Raw genomic sequence first — 14,109 nt, forward strand, 5'->3', positions numbered from 1 at the left:
TGATCGTTCCCCTTTTCCCTCCTCTGTTGCCTTTCTATCGCCTTTCGATCTGCTTCTGCGCTTTATTCAGCCCTTTCGATCCTCGTGGGCGCAGCGAAGCGCGTGTTTATTTTTTTTGTTGACGTTGCGGCGACGGTGTTGTGTTGGAGTTGGCGTTGAGTGTGTGTGGAGTTTTCGTGCTCTCTTTTCGTCCAGCTCATTTCCAGCCCAAAACAACTGAAAAGAAAATAAATCAAAGGAGCGAGGATTGATTTGTTGCGGCGTGACGTGACCATGCCTGTTGCCCCGGTCGCCGGTGCGCCACGTTGTGGCTTAGCGCTGGCGGGAGCTTGAGCCTGTTGGCGGCTTGTGCGGCGGAAGATAACCTCTGCAGTTGAGCGAGACGGCCCTCCCTGGGAGGGGAGGAGAGGGGCTGCAGGCGCCGTGTAGACGGTACTTTGGCAGGGACCTTGATCAAATGAGATTTGGCGGGTCCAGTGAAGCTTCTCCCGGGGGCTGGCAGTGGACACAACGGCGTGGCGCCCCTGAGAGCGACAGGTATCAGATACTTGGGGAGCAGCCGGGAGAGCTTCAGGGCCCGTCGGAAGCGTGGCTTGGGCGGTTCAAGAGCCCCCCGACCGTTACTAACCCCTACAGCACATGTAGTATGAGGCCCAGTTCAAGTGCCAGCTAGGCTAGGGTCCCCTACCCCGCCATCGTGATGTGCTGCAGCCCCGCGAGTCGGGATCAAAGAAGTGTTGGTGGGTATGAGACAAGTTGCTGCGGCTGAGGAAGGATGAGAAGTGACTTGTCCATGTGCTTTTTTCTTCCATGGTTGAATTCCATCGAGAAGAGCTGGAATGACTCTGTGATCTGATGTCTCAGGGGATCCATCGTTTGACTGCTATATACGCAGTATAGCTATAAAGGCTCGTTCTCGTCCTTCACTGGTTGATCCGTCAGCTCACCTCAGCCTCGTCAGATCTCATCAGAACCTCCCCTCACGAACTTTGACGATATTCATTCACATCCATAGCAATCACATAATCATTACAGCACCATGACTCTCATCCCCAAGCCAAGCCCCCTCCCCCCCTCCTCCGGCCCAGACAACAACAACACCAACACCACCGCCACCCAAGATCACAAACAAGAACAAGACCAAACCGCAGCAGCAGCAGCCAACGAAGCCTTCCCCCAACCCCCCCTCAACCTCCGCATCGCCAACCTCGCCCACCCCGGCGCCTCCCTCTTCCTCTCCTCCACCAACCCCTCCGCCGTCATCCCCCGCGCCATCGGCAACCTCCTCCGGCTCCTCTACGGCACGCCCTCCGACCCGTCCACCACCCCGCCGCCCACCTCCTCCGTGACGCTCGTCCTCGAGGACTTCAACGGCGTCGCCTACACCGTCGGCGCCCAGGCCGACAGCAACGTCAAGGAGATCCACTTCTCCGAGTCGTACATTGCGCGCGTCGACCCCTCGCGCGTCGCCCGCGAGATCGACGGCGTCTTGACCCACGAGCTCGTCCACTGCTTCCAGTACAACGGCCGCGGGACGGCGCCGGGGGGCCTGATTGAGGGCATCGCCGACTGGGTTCGCTTGCGCTGCGGGCTGGCGCCGCCGCATTGGAAGCAGGAGGTCAAGGATAGCTGGGATGCTGGCTATCAGCACACGGCCTATTTCCTGGATTATCTTGAGCGCCGGTTTGGGAACGGGACGGTGCGGCGGATTAATGAGAAGTTGAGGGTGAGCCGATATGACGAGCGCGTCTTTTGGACGAGCATTTTTGGACAGGATGTCAAGACTCTGTTTGCAGACTACACCAGGACTTTGAGACAGAGCTCGTAGTTGGTTAGATACGAGGCATGATTTTGGTTTGTGAGTATGACGGGCATGTAGCACATATTGGCATAAGATAAGAAGCATAGACTGGTACAATAGAGAGACTCGGTTCAACCCGACATGGTCGACTTGTAGATGGAAGATACATAGGTAGAATGGACCATAGGCTGGGAGCGCAACAGAGACGCCGAATATGGACATGTGTTGGGTATCAACATGCCGCAGCCGCCATTATCAACCCTTATTTGGAATCCAAAGCGCTAAGAAAACGAACAAAATACCCCGTACACATAGTACAGAGGCCCCGTAAACGATGGGAGGACTGGCTACCGCGGTAGTGTCATGTCTTGACTTGTGAAGATGTCCCAAAACGCCAGATCCCAACGCCACACAGTTATAAGTCCACCGGAAATCATCAACAGAAAAGAAATCAGTAAAAGGCATGTGGTAGAGTCCCGTGCATGAAGACGATCCAAACATGCATAGACCATTCATCACATCTTACACTCATGCGTGCATCGGGCCCTCGTTGTCGCTGATGACGCTACCCACCTCGGACCAGCTCGCCGGAGTGAGCATGCCCTCGCTCTCGCTCATGACGTCCATGTACCGTCCGTTGCTGTCGCGCTCGGAAATCTGCGCATCATTGGCAATGTCCTCGCCGGACCCAACGAGAGACACCGAGTCGGTGGGGGTCAGCTCGCCTTCTGAGATGACGTCGGGCTCGGACATTGGCGCTACGGGAGTCACGGGGAGGGGGGAGTAAAAGTCACGGCTCGAGTCCTGTGTCGGGGAGTAAAAGTCACGGCTCGATTCCTGGGCCCAGGCCTGGATGGTGGCGTGGACGTCTTGGCGATCGGGCTGGCCGGCGGACATGAACTCGTCCTCGGCAAGCTCTCGCTCGAGGGTCGGAGGCGGCGACTGCGAACCGGCGGAGGGCAGCGGGGTGACATCAACCAACGGCGAGGGCGAGATGGCCTCCAGAGTGGCGCTTCGCTCCTCATGGTCATCACGGGTGGTGGCGCTGTAAATGTCGGACATCTCGCTGGGCTCCGGGCCGAGCTGGTGGGCGATGTGGGCGTCCTGGATCTCATCGGCATCGAGGTGATGCTCATCGGCAAAGGGATTGGAGTACGCGGGCGACATGAAGCCCCGGGCGCCTTCTCCGCGACGACGAAGGCCGCCAAAGTCCCTAACGTCAGCACCCGAGTTGAAGACGTATGCGCCCTGCTCAGCGGTGTCGTCGGGCCGCAAAAAGTCATCAAATGTCGATCCGCGGCGAGGCAGCTTGTCAGGCCGAGGCGGCGCTTCAGACGAGTTCTGCGGCTGCTGCTGCTTCTCCTTGTCCTGCTGCTGCTGCAGCCGCACCGAGTTCCAGTAGAGCAGCTCCTCTCTCTGCCGGCGGCGGGTTTCGTCGTCAGCGTCGACGCCGGGCTCAGCGCCGAGGCCGCGGCGGGACTCGAAGAAGCCGTCGGCGTCCTCGGGCCTGTTGAAGCGGGGCTCGCGGGCTGGAGGCGTGATGCCGTCACCGATGGAGTAAAAGGCCATGGCAATGCGTCGTCTCACGTCGTCTGCGTACTGGCGCAGCTCGGGGGACTCGTAGATGGCGATGAAGGTAGCCACTGCGACGGACACTGCAACGACAGCGCCCGAGGCCAGGACGACATGATGCGCTATGGGCATGATGGCGGTTTTGGCGGGTTTATGTAGGGCGTAGAGGCAAGTGTAGGAGTCGGGTAGAATGTAAGGTGAGGCAAGGTCAGAACCAGAGCTGCCGAGGAGCGAGAGGGGCAGCAGACGGGCGGCTAAGGCACAGACAAGGCACAGACGCAAGGCAACGAGAGCCTGAGCTGCTGACTTGGGCAATGCGGACCAACGAGCCGCTGCAGCTCTGCGATTGCGTGTTCGAGGGTTATTTCCGGAGATGATGGGGAGGAGGAGGAAGATGAGAGAAGAGGGGAGAGGTGATGGAGGAAGCGAGAGAGAAAGGCAGCAAACTGAGCGACAGACGGTCTGTGGACTCTGCTCTTCCGCCGGCTCTACCTTTGGCAGCTCAGGTGCTTTTTTATCGCCAGGGAAGAAAGAAGAGATGGAAGAGTTGAGGAGGTTCCGCCACAGCAGAAGAGAGAAGAGGGACACTGTCCAGCCTCAAAGCCGCCACACGAGTTCTCAACAAGCGAGCAGGCGAAGCGATTGCGTGGTCCTGGGCGGGCAGCTTTGCCACCTCTGCTGGGCGTATTCGTAACGCTGGTGCGCGGCCTGGGGGGCAGCCTGTTGCTTGTACCCGATACCTCAGGCTGCGGGCGTCACATGACCGCTGACCTGTCGTGACAACGCATCGAATTGCTGCCTCTGGCGCATGTACTCGATAAGGTATGGGATACCTCGTGCCCAATAACGAGGCCTGACGACTGCTGGAATCGAGTCGAGTTGTCTGACAAGTGGTGATGGTGATGTGTCGGGTGGAGGGAGAGGCCCATCTGTACCTTACAACTAAGTTATGGCGGGTTGCAGGGCCTGTGCTGTTAGTGCTGGACAGAGGCACTAGCAGACGCAGGCTACTGCTGCTTCATGTACGATGATGGAGGCGTATGCTGGGGTTAATGAAGACGCATGTGCTGAAGATGATACAAGGATTTCTAATTGACGGACTTGAAAATACGTCGCAGCTCATATTACTGATTGGCACAGAAGGTGGTGTTCTTCAACAGAAAGAGTTGATACTACTGTACTGAAAAGATCACCAATTGTTGGCCTGCACGAGGCTCCCTCGGCATATCATCCGCTTGATCGTCGACCAACGTCCCAAAGAGCACACCGAGGAATCAAGGCGCCAAGAATGCCTCCAAAATGAGGAAGGTGAAAGACTATGACCGAATAGTGCTTCACCATAGATAGAATCACCGCGACATCCAACTCATCCCGTCGCAGCCATCAATCAGGCAGCACAGGGAAGCTCGTCAACATTGTGTCAAAGAAATCTTGTCAAGATACTACATGTTTTCACATCGCACAACCCCCAGCAATTGTGTCACGCGAGCACCCCGACATGCAAGTCACAGCCGACGTTTTTCACTCAACGTCCTCCGACTGCTGGGAATCTCCAACTGACGCATCTGTGGAACCATAAGACACACGCAGCAGACGGACAATTGAGCAACGACACAAGCCTACCATAGGGAGGTAATATATACTGTGTGATATGGTATGATTCTGTTTCTGCAAAGACAGCTCGAGTCTAAAGACTGTTCCCAATCGCTAAATCACCCCCGCCATGGATATCGAACACCTGCTGCCCAAACGGAGCAGCAACCGATTGAAATGATATGAGGAGAACTTCCTCAAACGCCATAACGCAGACTCTTGCCTCTTCTGCGCTTCTCTTTTTTTTCTTGATTTTACATTCTTGTTGCTCTACTTTGGTCCTTTAGTGTGACTCGGTAGTAGAGGTAGATCCGGTCGAAGAGTTTGAATCGCTCGAGTCGCTGCGCTTGGCCTTCATGCGCTCACTGCATCCACGAGTTAGAGATTTGCATTCGCGAGACATGAAAGGCCAGGGTTACTATACGTACTACTGAGCGCGGTCCTGCAGGGTGCACTCCCAACGAGCATTGCCCGTCTTGATCTGGAACTTGATGCCCTTGTTGTCGCCGAGACCGGCGGGCGCGGGAGCAGCGGTGGCAGCTGCGGCAGGAGGAGCAGAGGAAGGCATTTTGAAAGGCTGTGTTGTTTATGTTGCGGTTGAATTGCGTGTAATGTAGTTGTTTGTTCGTAACGGGAGCTGAGCAATCAGGAGAGGAATTGACAGGGAAAAGAAGAAGGAGAAGAGAAGAGCCAGTGTGGGTAGCATGGGGAAGTCGGGATGCCTTTATACAAAAGGTACCAGTTCCAGCTTCTACGATTATTGTGATAGACCAATCACCGAATCCAATTAAAAAAAGGCGGGAACGGAGATCCAGCGATCCAAACTCGGGCCGGCGACAAATGGATACGGATTAAGGTAACATACGCAAGGGTCCACGGCTTCGGGGGAATTTGCCTCAGCCTATCACGGACATGACAGTTTATGGAACTGTACGGAGTATCTGAAGCAGAGTTTCTAGGTTTCCGTGCTTGTGATTTTGTTCTTTTCTGGGGGTGGTGTCTGCTATCCGTGGAGGGTGACTCCCCTCCATCGGACAGATAGACAGCCAAGCCAATCGATGATACAGTAGATGCCCGGATCGAGCAGTCCGAGGATTCTAGAACCTCGTCACAGGAGATAAACCTCAAGCCTCCTTTACTACCCAAGTACAATACAGTGTGTATCAGTCTTGGAGGTCCAGGTACATATGTATGATTAGCCTTTCAGCTAGATCAGGGAGGTGAGCCATTTAATTCCCTCTTGGTTTAATCAACTGAGACTAGCAAGTCGTACCTTATTAGCAGCTTGGTGTTCCGGACTTTTGATATGTGTGGAGTATTGGGGGTTGCTCCGTAATACTAATTACACAGCGTCCCTGCTTCTACTATTTCCCCCGGTCCATGGCTATGTAGAATGGATACTACCGTCTGGAGAAGAGGAGAACTGATTCATGGCGAGTGTGGACGTTCGACACACCCCTATTCGGTGGTTGTGGAAGACAATTTACACGTATTCACATGCCCTTTTCGCTGGTTTGTCTCTCGACAGAATTGATTGATGTTAGACGTGGGATTTGCTCACAAATTCATCAAGGTGCTATGCATCTGTCTCACAACATGAACCGCCCCCACGCAACGACTGCAATACTATCCAAACAACCTAGCCTACATGATAGTCTATGTAGTACGCATCAATTGTGACAAACAGCACCTTCACCGAGCACCTGCAAGCAGATTGACGGATGCTACGCCTTTGCATGTCCGTCGGTCGGCCGAAGCGGGCAAGAAAGTGCTCCGGACTCCGTCTCACAGCCGGAAATTGCAGACAAGCAAGAGAAAAAAAAAAGCAAAGAACAGCGAACGGCATTGAGCAGTCCAATGCAACCCAGTGCAGCTCTGTTCGTCTTGGTACAAATATAGAAATTGGCGGTGATGGGATTCGAGAAACTTATTGGAGAGAAAGAAAACTCGACGATATAAATTAGTAACAGAGGAACCCCCAAACTGTGTGACGTGATGCTCAACTGCCACACACACACACTTTTTGCTCATCAACGTTGCAGCGAAGCGTTCTAGAAGCCGCCGCAAATGCCGATACCCGACGATGGAATGCCAGCAAGGACAGCCCGCATGTGATGCTACACATCTACTAGATAGGTAGTACTACAGACATTGATACACCGTTGCCATCGTATCTAAACTCTACGTGTAAAGGAATCAAAAGCGTGAAAAGCCTCCGAAGAAATAAGCTTTACGTACAACCTTTCACAAAATACGACTCCATATCACTGATCTCGGTGCTTTTAAGATGCGAAGCGACGAAGAGGATACAACTTCTTATGTCCGCCGAAAGAACATATTGCTGAACCTTGTTCCGGCCCCCAAAGACCAAAAAGTCCAAACATGTCACACAAATGTTAGAAGGAAAGAAGCTCAGCTTCGCAGCAAACTACAAACCCTCCCTTGCCTCCGTAGCGTCAGGTTCTGCGCAGGATTTACATACAACCCCGTTTTTGCCAGCACGAAGCAAGCCCAAAAGCCACTCTACATCACCACTCACTCACGAAAACCCCCCACAACGCCGCCAACGATCAATGACATTATTTGTATCTCAGCGGCTTCTCTTTCCCTCGACCCCTCTTTCCATCAGCCTCTGGATAACTCGGCTTCCATCTTGTCCTCTCCCTACTTGAGCAGCCGTGGTTCTGGATTGGTTGAAGTAGTCTAGATGTCAGACGAGATGGTGGCGCCGCTTCGGTAGATGCCCGACGGGTAGTTGATACTAGATGATGAGTTGACGGAAAGGACACGGATAATCGCCCAGCACCATCTTCACTTTTTTACTCGACCAGAATTGTGAGCTGATGCTATTGACATGCTTCTGGGCTCCACGATTACATGGCTTTCATCCCGCTAAAGATGAAAGATGCAGGAAAGTCAATACAGCGGGTTTTCGATGGCGCAAATAACACAAATGAGAAAGTTCAAGTTGTCTGCATGACGTTGTACAATGATAACGGTCTGACTAGATAATAGTAGTCTGCTTCCATGGGGAATATGCGGAACGGAGTTTGACAAAATGACCTTCGGCCTCGTCTATAATCTGTTCGTTGCCGCAAGGCCCGTTGGACGAAATGGCTGCCGCCATCGACGACTTCAACATAGCTCCATCCAACATCACGTCCTTGCTCTCTGCTCCCCCGCACTGGGGCCCCCAGATCAGAAGCTCTTGACATTCGATATCCTTGCAAGACTCATCTAATCATAGTTTGGTTGCGTCTGCTTTGGCCGCTCCCAAGTCTGGGAACCACGAGACAGTTGGTTTCATCAGCCGTGATGATCATAGCTTTGCCTCAAGAGGAATGGTGCCTGGTCATTGCTGCTGTGGTGCTTCAGCTAGGACTTTTAGCTGCCACAAAAAGCGTGGTTTTCCGTCGTCGCCCGTCCGTCTGGTCTTGATGCTGTAGCCTAGCAGGAGACTGTGCTTCGCTATGTGAGACCTTGTAATAGGCAATTCCAACCGTAGCTGAATGACGACGTTTTGAAACATGGATAGCCGTCTCGAACGATGAGGTACCACTATTCTGTGGCAGTCTCCAAGTCGATTCTCCAGGGGTTGGCGCCACCCAACGTTGCCAAGCATCACGGCACTGCTCCGAGGCGCCTATAAAGGATCCAAAGAAGAGTTTCGCAAGGGAGGAACTCGGCCACGACGTTCTAGGTCGAGCCAATCTACCTGTGAGGGTAATACGCGAAATGTCTTCTTCGTCAGCCCAGCGACGCCTCGTGGGGTCCGGAAATAAAGGCCCCCCGGGCGATATCGATGTCGGTGCCTGGTGATAGGCAGCAAGCTTCGTCGAGGGTGGACCTCGTATGATGCCAACAATGGACTTTCGAATGGCGAACTCAGTAAGCCCTTGACAGCCGGAGCCGATTGATCATTTCCACCGGATTGCGCCGATGCCTTCTGGACAGGTCTCCAAGCCGGACCATCTCCATCCAAGCTGCCGTTTACCCATGTATGAGGCGTCCGGTTCAGCCAATGCGAGGCCGTGATACTGTGCGTCACGGTAATCGTAGGGGTTGCTGCGTTACCGACTATTCATCCTTCGCATAACTTCATCCTCTGCATCCACAGGCGCCTGTTCCCCGTTGCCGACGGGCAGCCCTCTCTTGGTCAACTCCTCCTCGACCATGCTTCTCGTGAGCATCTTGCTGCCAAAGCTCGGGAACTCCTCCTTGAGCTTCTGCATCCACCCTTCGAGGCTGCGCATGGCAACCACCAGGAACCCGAGCTCTTCGCGGTCGACGTCGAAAATCTCCCACCACTCGTGCTCCGGCATCTTGGCGCCCAGATCGCGCGCCGCATTGTATATCGCTGCCGTGGCGAGCGCGTGAGGCTGGTGCGTGATGTAGAGCATCTGGGGCGACAGTAAAGCCGTGTTGAGGTATTGTATCGTCCGGAGGGAGACTGTCGTTCGTGGCTGCGATAGAAAGTCGAGCGTCTGGAGGTAGGTGATGGCCAGCGAGTGTGGAAGAGCGACGTGGGTTTCAAAGCCTAGCGAATGCAGGATACGGGCCTCCAGGCCCAGCATCCGCTGCTGGAAGGCATAGTAGTCGGCTTCGGTCTGGTAGTATGACTGCGGGTCGTCCTTGAGCAGCTCGCCTGTCGAGAAGAGGGCCGAGTTGGCAGACGAGAGGTAGGCGTAGACATTGGACACATCACGCGGCGAGCGAGGCAGCGGTCCCAGTTTCGCGACCAGGTAGAGGGCGGCAGCTGAGACATCCTGTAGTGATGATGCGCGGCAAGTATTAGCCATCTCCATTCTCCCATGTAGGTTCCATCATGTCGTATGTTCACCCACACTGAATTCATGGGCCATTGGCGACTCTGTCAGCCAGAACCGCGCCAGCAAGACGTTGGCTTGCGCCGTCACCGACTGCGGCAGCTGCAGCAGCCGACCAGCGGCCTGGGTCAGGCATTGCGTCGCAAAAAAGACGGCCTCGTCCAGCTCCCGCGGCAGCGACGACAAAGAAGCGCGGTGGTAGAGCTGCGAGGGCGTCGCGAGCGGGTTTGCGAGGAGGCTCATGGCGCGGAGCCGCTTTGCTGAAAAGCCGCGTAGAATTGCCGTGGTTCAATGATGTTTTTCTTCTTTCCGAGAGTGAGACCGCTGGAAAGATGACACGCACAAAGGAAAGGACCGAAACGAAGGGACGGACGAGGCACAGAAGGATCGGGGATTTGGAATGTCGTTGAGGCGAGAAACTTTTGGATGCGCGATGAGGTTCGGCGACCCACTGGAGCTGTCGCCGAGGGGTACCTGCGGATACATGCTCACGTGCTTCTTTCTAGCTGAACAGAATGTACTGTCTAGGTTCCGGCAGCGGTCACATATGAAATCTTGCCGATCTCCGCTGGGGATCCGGGGCGGACTTCGTATCATGTTAGAGCACCGGAGTACATACCTCTATCGAGTCTGAGGGTCAGTATTTGACTGTTTCGAATTCGAAAAGGGGTCTATATTGGCCCTGGCCTGGGGTACTATATTAGCAAAAGTTCCCCAAGACAATTGGCTGTCCGGCAAGAAGACAGCGACCAAACTACTGCCTACAAAGGTGCGGACAATATGGGTCAGCTTACACGCTTATAAAATGCTCCCTTGAGTAAGAACCTTCACGAGTCGCCCGCTTCAAATTCAACGACGAACCTGTTTCTCTACTATCGGATACGGACGACAATCAATTTTGTGATTAATTCAGACGACCAGAAGAAGAAGTTGATTTGAAGTCAAAGTCAGAAGAGCTGGCGCGGGACAGTAGCTCTCACTTACCGAGCAGTCTTACATACTCCGACGGCAAATTCTCCTTGAACCACGGCAGCTGTTGAGTAATCGAGCCGCGGTTCGTCGACTGGACTCGCAATGTGTTTCTTCATCTGGTAAAATGTTCGTGAAAGCTTTGAGGGCGTCAGATACTGCCCGTGACGAGAGCGTGTGTCACGCCAGTCTGACTTCTGGTAATCCTAAAATATTACATCCTCGATAGTTTGAGACTTTTCGGCCATTCACTTATATGCCCAAGCTCTCTGTTGAAATTTCAAGCTTCACATATTCCTGTGTGGAGCATGCCCTTGCGATATCTGAAGCCATCGGTCTGAATACAGTGATGTGCTCATCATGCGACGGCCTGACCATCCCGCCTCCGCCTCCGCTGCCCGGTTCTTACTCCTCCCGGTAGGACCCCGACCCAGCCCGCCGTTGAGTTCTTATCAACGTCCGCGATCGAGGTCAAAACCCAGTCGGCCAGTCCTCATAACTCCTAGTCACGAATGCTATAAAGTCCGAAAACTCTGAATCGGGCTCTTTGGCATGTTTAGGGCTGAGATGCCACAAGCAAGCCCTCATTGGTAGCCAACCGTCTCCAGCTCGGGTCCGAACAGACAGCCCTCTCCAATGGTGCCTAAGCACTAGAGCCTCTAGTCGCAAAGCTTCTCCCACATGTCCGTCCCTTCTCTTGGCCACCGTTATTCCCAGGTGAACTTGTCTGTTAGTCTGAGGGAAATGGCGGGCGGCTGTTCAGCCTTACGAGGCCAGAGGGACGAATTGACAGCGTTGGCTCGTCGACTTGGGGCGTGGGAGGGGGGGAAGAGATGTTGAAGAGGGGGGAGGAGATGGTTAGGTGCCCTGCATGTGGGTGGCTACAATGTAGTTGTCCCTTGCTCGGCACCTGGGTTTGCTTTCGAGCTGTCACTGCATGCTTTGGTAGCTGCAAGAATTTCCAGATTGAGTGCATGATACAGGATGAGTACAGATACATACACGGAATGCAGGGAGGCGCATAATAGCATTGGCGTAGGATTCCATGTGATTTGACGATTTGCCTGTTTGGCACGCACACTGGGCGTAGTACTGTACGAGTAGTATTCTGAGGGCATCATGATGCACCACTGCAACCGCAGATGAATATTACTGCTAGCAGTAATAACCCCGTCTATCCGCGGAACTTGGCTTCTTCAGATGACAGCTCGCAAACACTTGCCAATTGCAGTATTTGTCTTGGAAACTTGGGCATAGTAGTGTCATGCAAGCTCCTGTTCTGCTTCAACATACGAATTACCGTAAGGGGTCGATTTCACTGCAAACTAATGGCCTTAAGATGCTTCTGCATGCAGTTCATGTAGTAATTGCTACCCGTTGATATCGTCACTTAGCTCAATAATGGATGCTCGAGTCATGGCTGACCTCTCCGGGACGGAAAGGATGTCAAATCTCTCCCGAAGACCGGCTAGATCTGGGTCCCAGACAGACGGATCCGTTGCACCAAGATGTGATTAACGCAGTAAACAGAGTGCCGCACTTGTGCCCGGTTGCTGTGCTTGGAGATTATCTGGGCGGTTCTTTGCCTGGGATCTCTCTCCCTTTCCCTGGTCTCCCTTGATTGTCTCGGGTTCGTTAGCGCTGTCAACCCCATGCTCCGGGACTTGAGTCTCCGTGCACGTTACGGAGTACGTACACATGCCTTGTTGGGCTTCGAGTCCTATCACATCCCCGTGCTGGGATTGTCAGGCCGTGATCCATGACTGTACCTGTACTCTGCCCAGGACGACTCAGGAGTATTCCATGTTGCTCCAAGTTGTCTGTTCCTTGATGAGCTCGGCTACCTAAGCCACTTGAGCCGAGCAGGACAACTGGTAACCAAACGGATAATCCTCAGTGGCATGATTACTTACCTTGGACGTGATTCAAGCCACCTGAAAGCCAAATCAACCATAAAGCCGAGTAAGCTGCGGAAATAAGGACGTCCATCAATCCAGTAATTCCTTGCCCTATTGGACGTCGAGATTCAGGTCGGCGATGACAAAGAGATGACTCTGTCTCTCCTCTCCCGCTCTTTGCTGTTCGCCCCAGAGCCCGGACTGGATCAACTCGGCATGAAGCCCACTTTCTGTTCTGGCTTGTGAGTGTCCCGAGAAATCGGTCGGCTGCGCTACCTCGACTCGCTGGCATGGAGACATGGGGCGGCTTATTTGCAGGTACTTTTTGCTCTCCGCAGTGGGCTGGCGATACCTGCAGCTGTAGTACCAACCACCGTCTCGCAGGTACTCCCTCCAGACAACATCATGTAGAACACTTGTAGGCAATACATTGGCCGTAAGCACCATCGCCAGTTGAATCGAAGCATGAGATGATGAGATGTTCCCTTTCCAGTCGGTGAGGCGTACCGAGTACGCTGCAGTACTTGTAGCACACCACGGCAGGTGCCAAGACGCTTCCTGCCGTGCCTCAACCCTCCGTCTTGGCCGCCTTTTCTCCTCTTTTCTTCTCCTTGTTATTCCCTTCAACCTCATCAACTCTCGGCCAAGAACACCATCACATCCGATTTAACAGGCAGATCAAGCCACCACTACCGCCTACTGCCCGGAGCACCAGCCCGTCCCCCCTTTTACCGGCATCTCGTGGCATGACAGGGCAAAGAGGGGCCCGAGATGTGCCGTTGCCGCGGCCCAAGAGCTGCAGTACCGCATACAGGAAGCCGAGCAGCAGGGAGGTTGCATAAGGTAGAGGCTGCTCCAAACAAGCCTTAGGACGTCTTCTGCTATGCTAGGTAATCCCACTGCGACGAGCTGCAGGGGAAACCACGGCAAAGCAAACCGTTGGCGCTGTGCCACAACTGCTGCTGGAGCTAACAATCTGCTGGCTGCAGGCGTGCCTGTCCGTGTACACGTACACGCAGCCTCTGCAGGCTGATGTTCCAGTCCTCCACGGCCCTAAGCCCAGCGACAGCCGATGGGGACGAGATCAAAGACCACCCACCGGGCTAATGGCCCCAACAAGCGAGTCCATTCGACGCCCCAGGTCTTGTCTCTGGCTAGTGCCGACGGTCAAAGCCAAAGCCTCAGCGGCGCGCGACTCGATCCGTCTTATTCGCTCCATCTCTGCTATGTCCCTCCTTCCGGTGTGGAGTGGCGACGTGCCTCCGTGACGAGCCGAAGGGTAACTCGATAGGAAAATAAGGACGTCTATCCTTGCTCGTTGCAAGTTCGCAGGACTGGAAACTTGGACACTTGCAAAGTATTACTCCTGCCCTGGTTCAGTTTCCATCACCCTCCTCCCAGTTTCTCTTTCTGCTTAGTGTGGCCAGGCTCCGCATTCCGGCCCGCGGGT

General features: G+C 54.2%; 5 protein-coding genes across 5 annotated transcripts; 2 read left to right on the top strand and 3 right to left on the bottom strand.

Moving 5' to 3' along the window:
* Positions 1-1,039: 1,039 nt before the first annotated feature.
* BBK36DRAFT_1107842 (BSP-domain-containing protein) lies at positions 1,040-1,828 on the top strand (the record flags this gene model as incomplete). Its single annotated transcript, XM_024889303.1, has 1 exon — positions 1,040-1,828. The coding sequence occupies one exon, from the start codon at positions 1,040-1,042 to the stop codon at positions 1,826-1,828; it is 789 nt and encodes a 262-aa protein (XP_024754100.1).
* Positions 1,829-2,329: 501 nt separating this feature from the next.
* BBK36DRAFT_1155567 (hypothetical protein) lies at positions 2,330-3,505 on the bottom strand (the record flags this gene model as incomplete). The annotated part of the gene is made up of 1 exon (XM_024893842.1): positions 2,330-3,505. One exon carries the CDS (start codon positions 3,503-3,505, stop codon positions 2,330-2,332), a length of 1,176 nt encoding a protein of 391 aa, XP_024754101.1.
* A 1,744-nt stretch (positions 3,506-5,249) lies between these two features.
* Positions 5,250-5,534, bottom strand: BBK36DRAFT_1175530 (hypothetical protein; the record flags this gene model as incomplete). The annotated part of the gene is made up of 2 exons (XM_024895978.1): positions 5,250-5,331; positions 5,395-5,534. The coding sequence occupies 2 exons, from the start codon at positions 5,532-5,534 to the stop codon at positions 5,250-5,252; spliced, it is 222 nt and encodes a 73-aa protein (XP_024754102.1).
* A 3,502-nt stretch (positions 5,535-9,036) lies between these two features.
* BBK36DRAFT_1165284 (hypothetical protein) lies at positions 9,037-10,035 on the bottom strand (the record flags this gene model as incomplete). Its single annotated transcript, XM_024894765.1, has 2 exons — positions 9,037-9,732; positions 9,811-10,035. The coding sequence occupies 2 exons, from the start codon at positions 10,033-10,035 to the stop codon at positions 9,037-9,039; spliced, it is 921 nt and encodes a 306-aa protein (XP_024754103.1).
* A 2,774-nt stretch (positions 10,036-12,809) lies between these two features.
* Positions 12,810-13,927, top strand: BBK36DRAFT_1137438 (hypothetical protein; the record flags this gene model as incomplete). The annotated part of the gene is made up of 5 exons (XM_024893159.1): positions 12,810-12,901; positions 13,082-13,095; positions 13,153-13,169; positions 13,333-13,492; positions 13,575-13,927. The coding sequence occupies 5 exons, from the start codon at positions 12,810-12,812 to the stop codon at positions 13,925-13,927; spliced, it is 636 nt and encodes a 211-aa protein (XP_024754104.1).
* Between the last annotated feature and the right edge of the window lie 182 nt (positions 13,928-14,109).

The sequence above is a fragment of the Trichoderma citrinoviride genome (assembly GCF_003025115.1).
Source record: "Trichoderma citrinoviride strain TUCIM 6016 unplaced genomic scaffold BBK36scaffold_1, whole genome shotgun sequence".
NCBI lineage: Eukaryota > Fungi > Ascomycota > Sordariomycetes > Hypocreales > Hypocreaceae > Trichoderma > Trichoderma citrinoviride.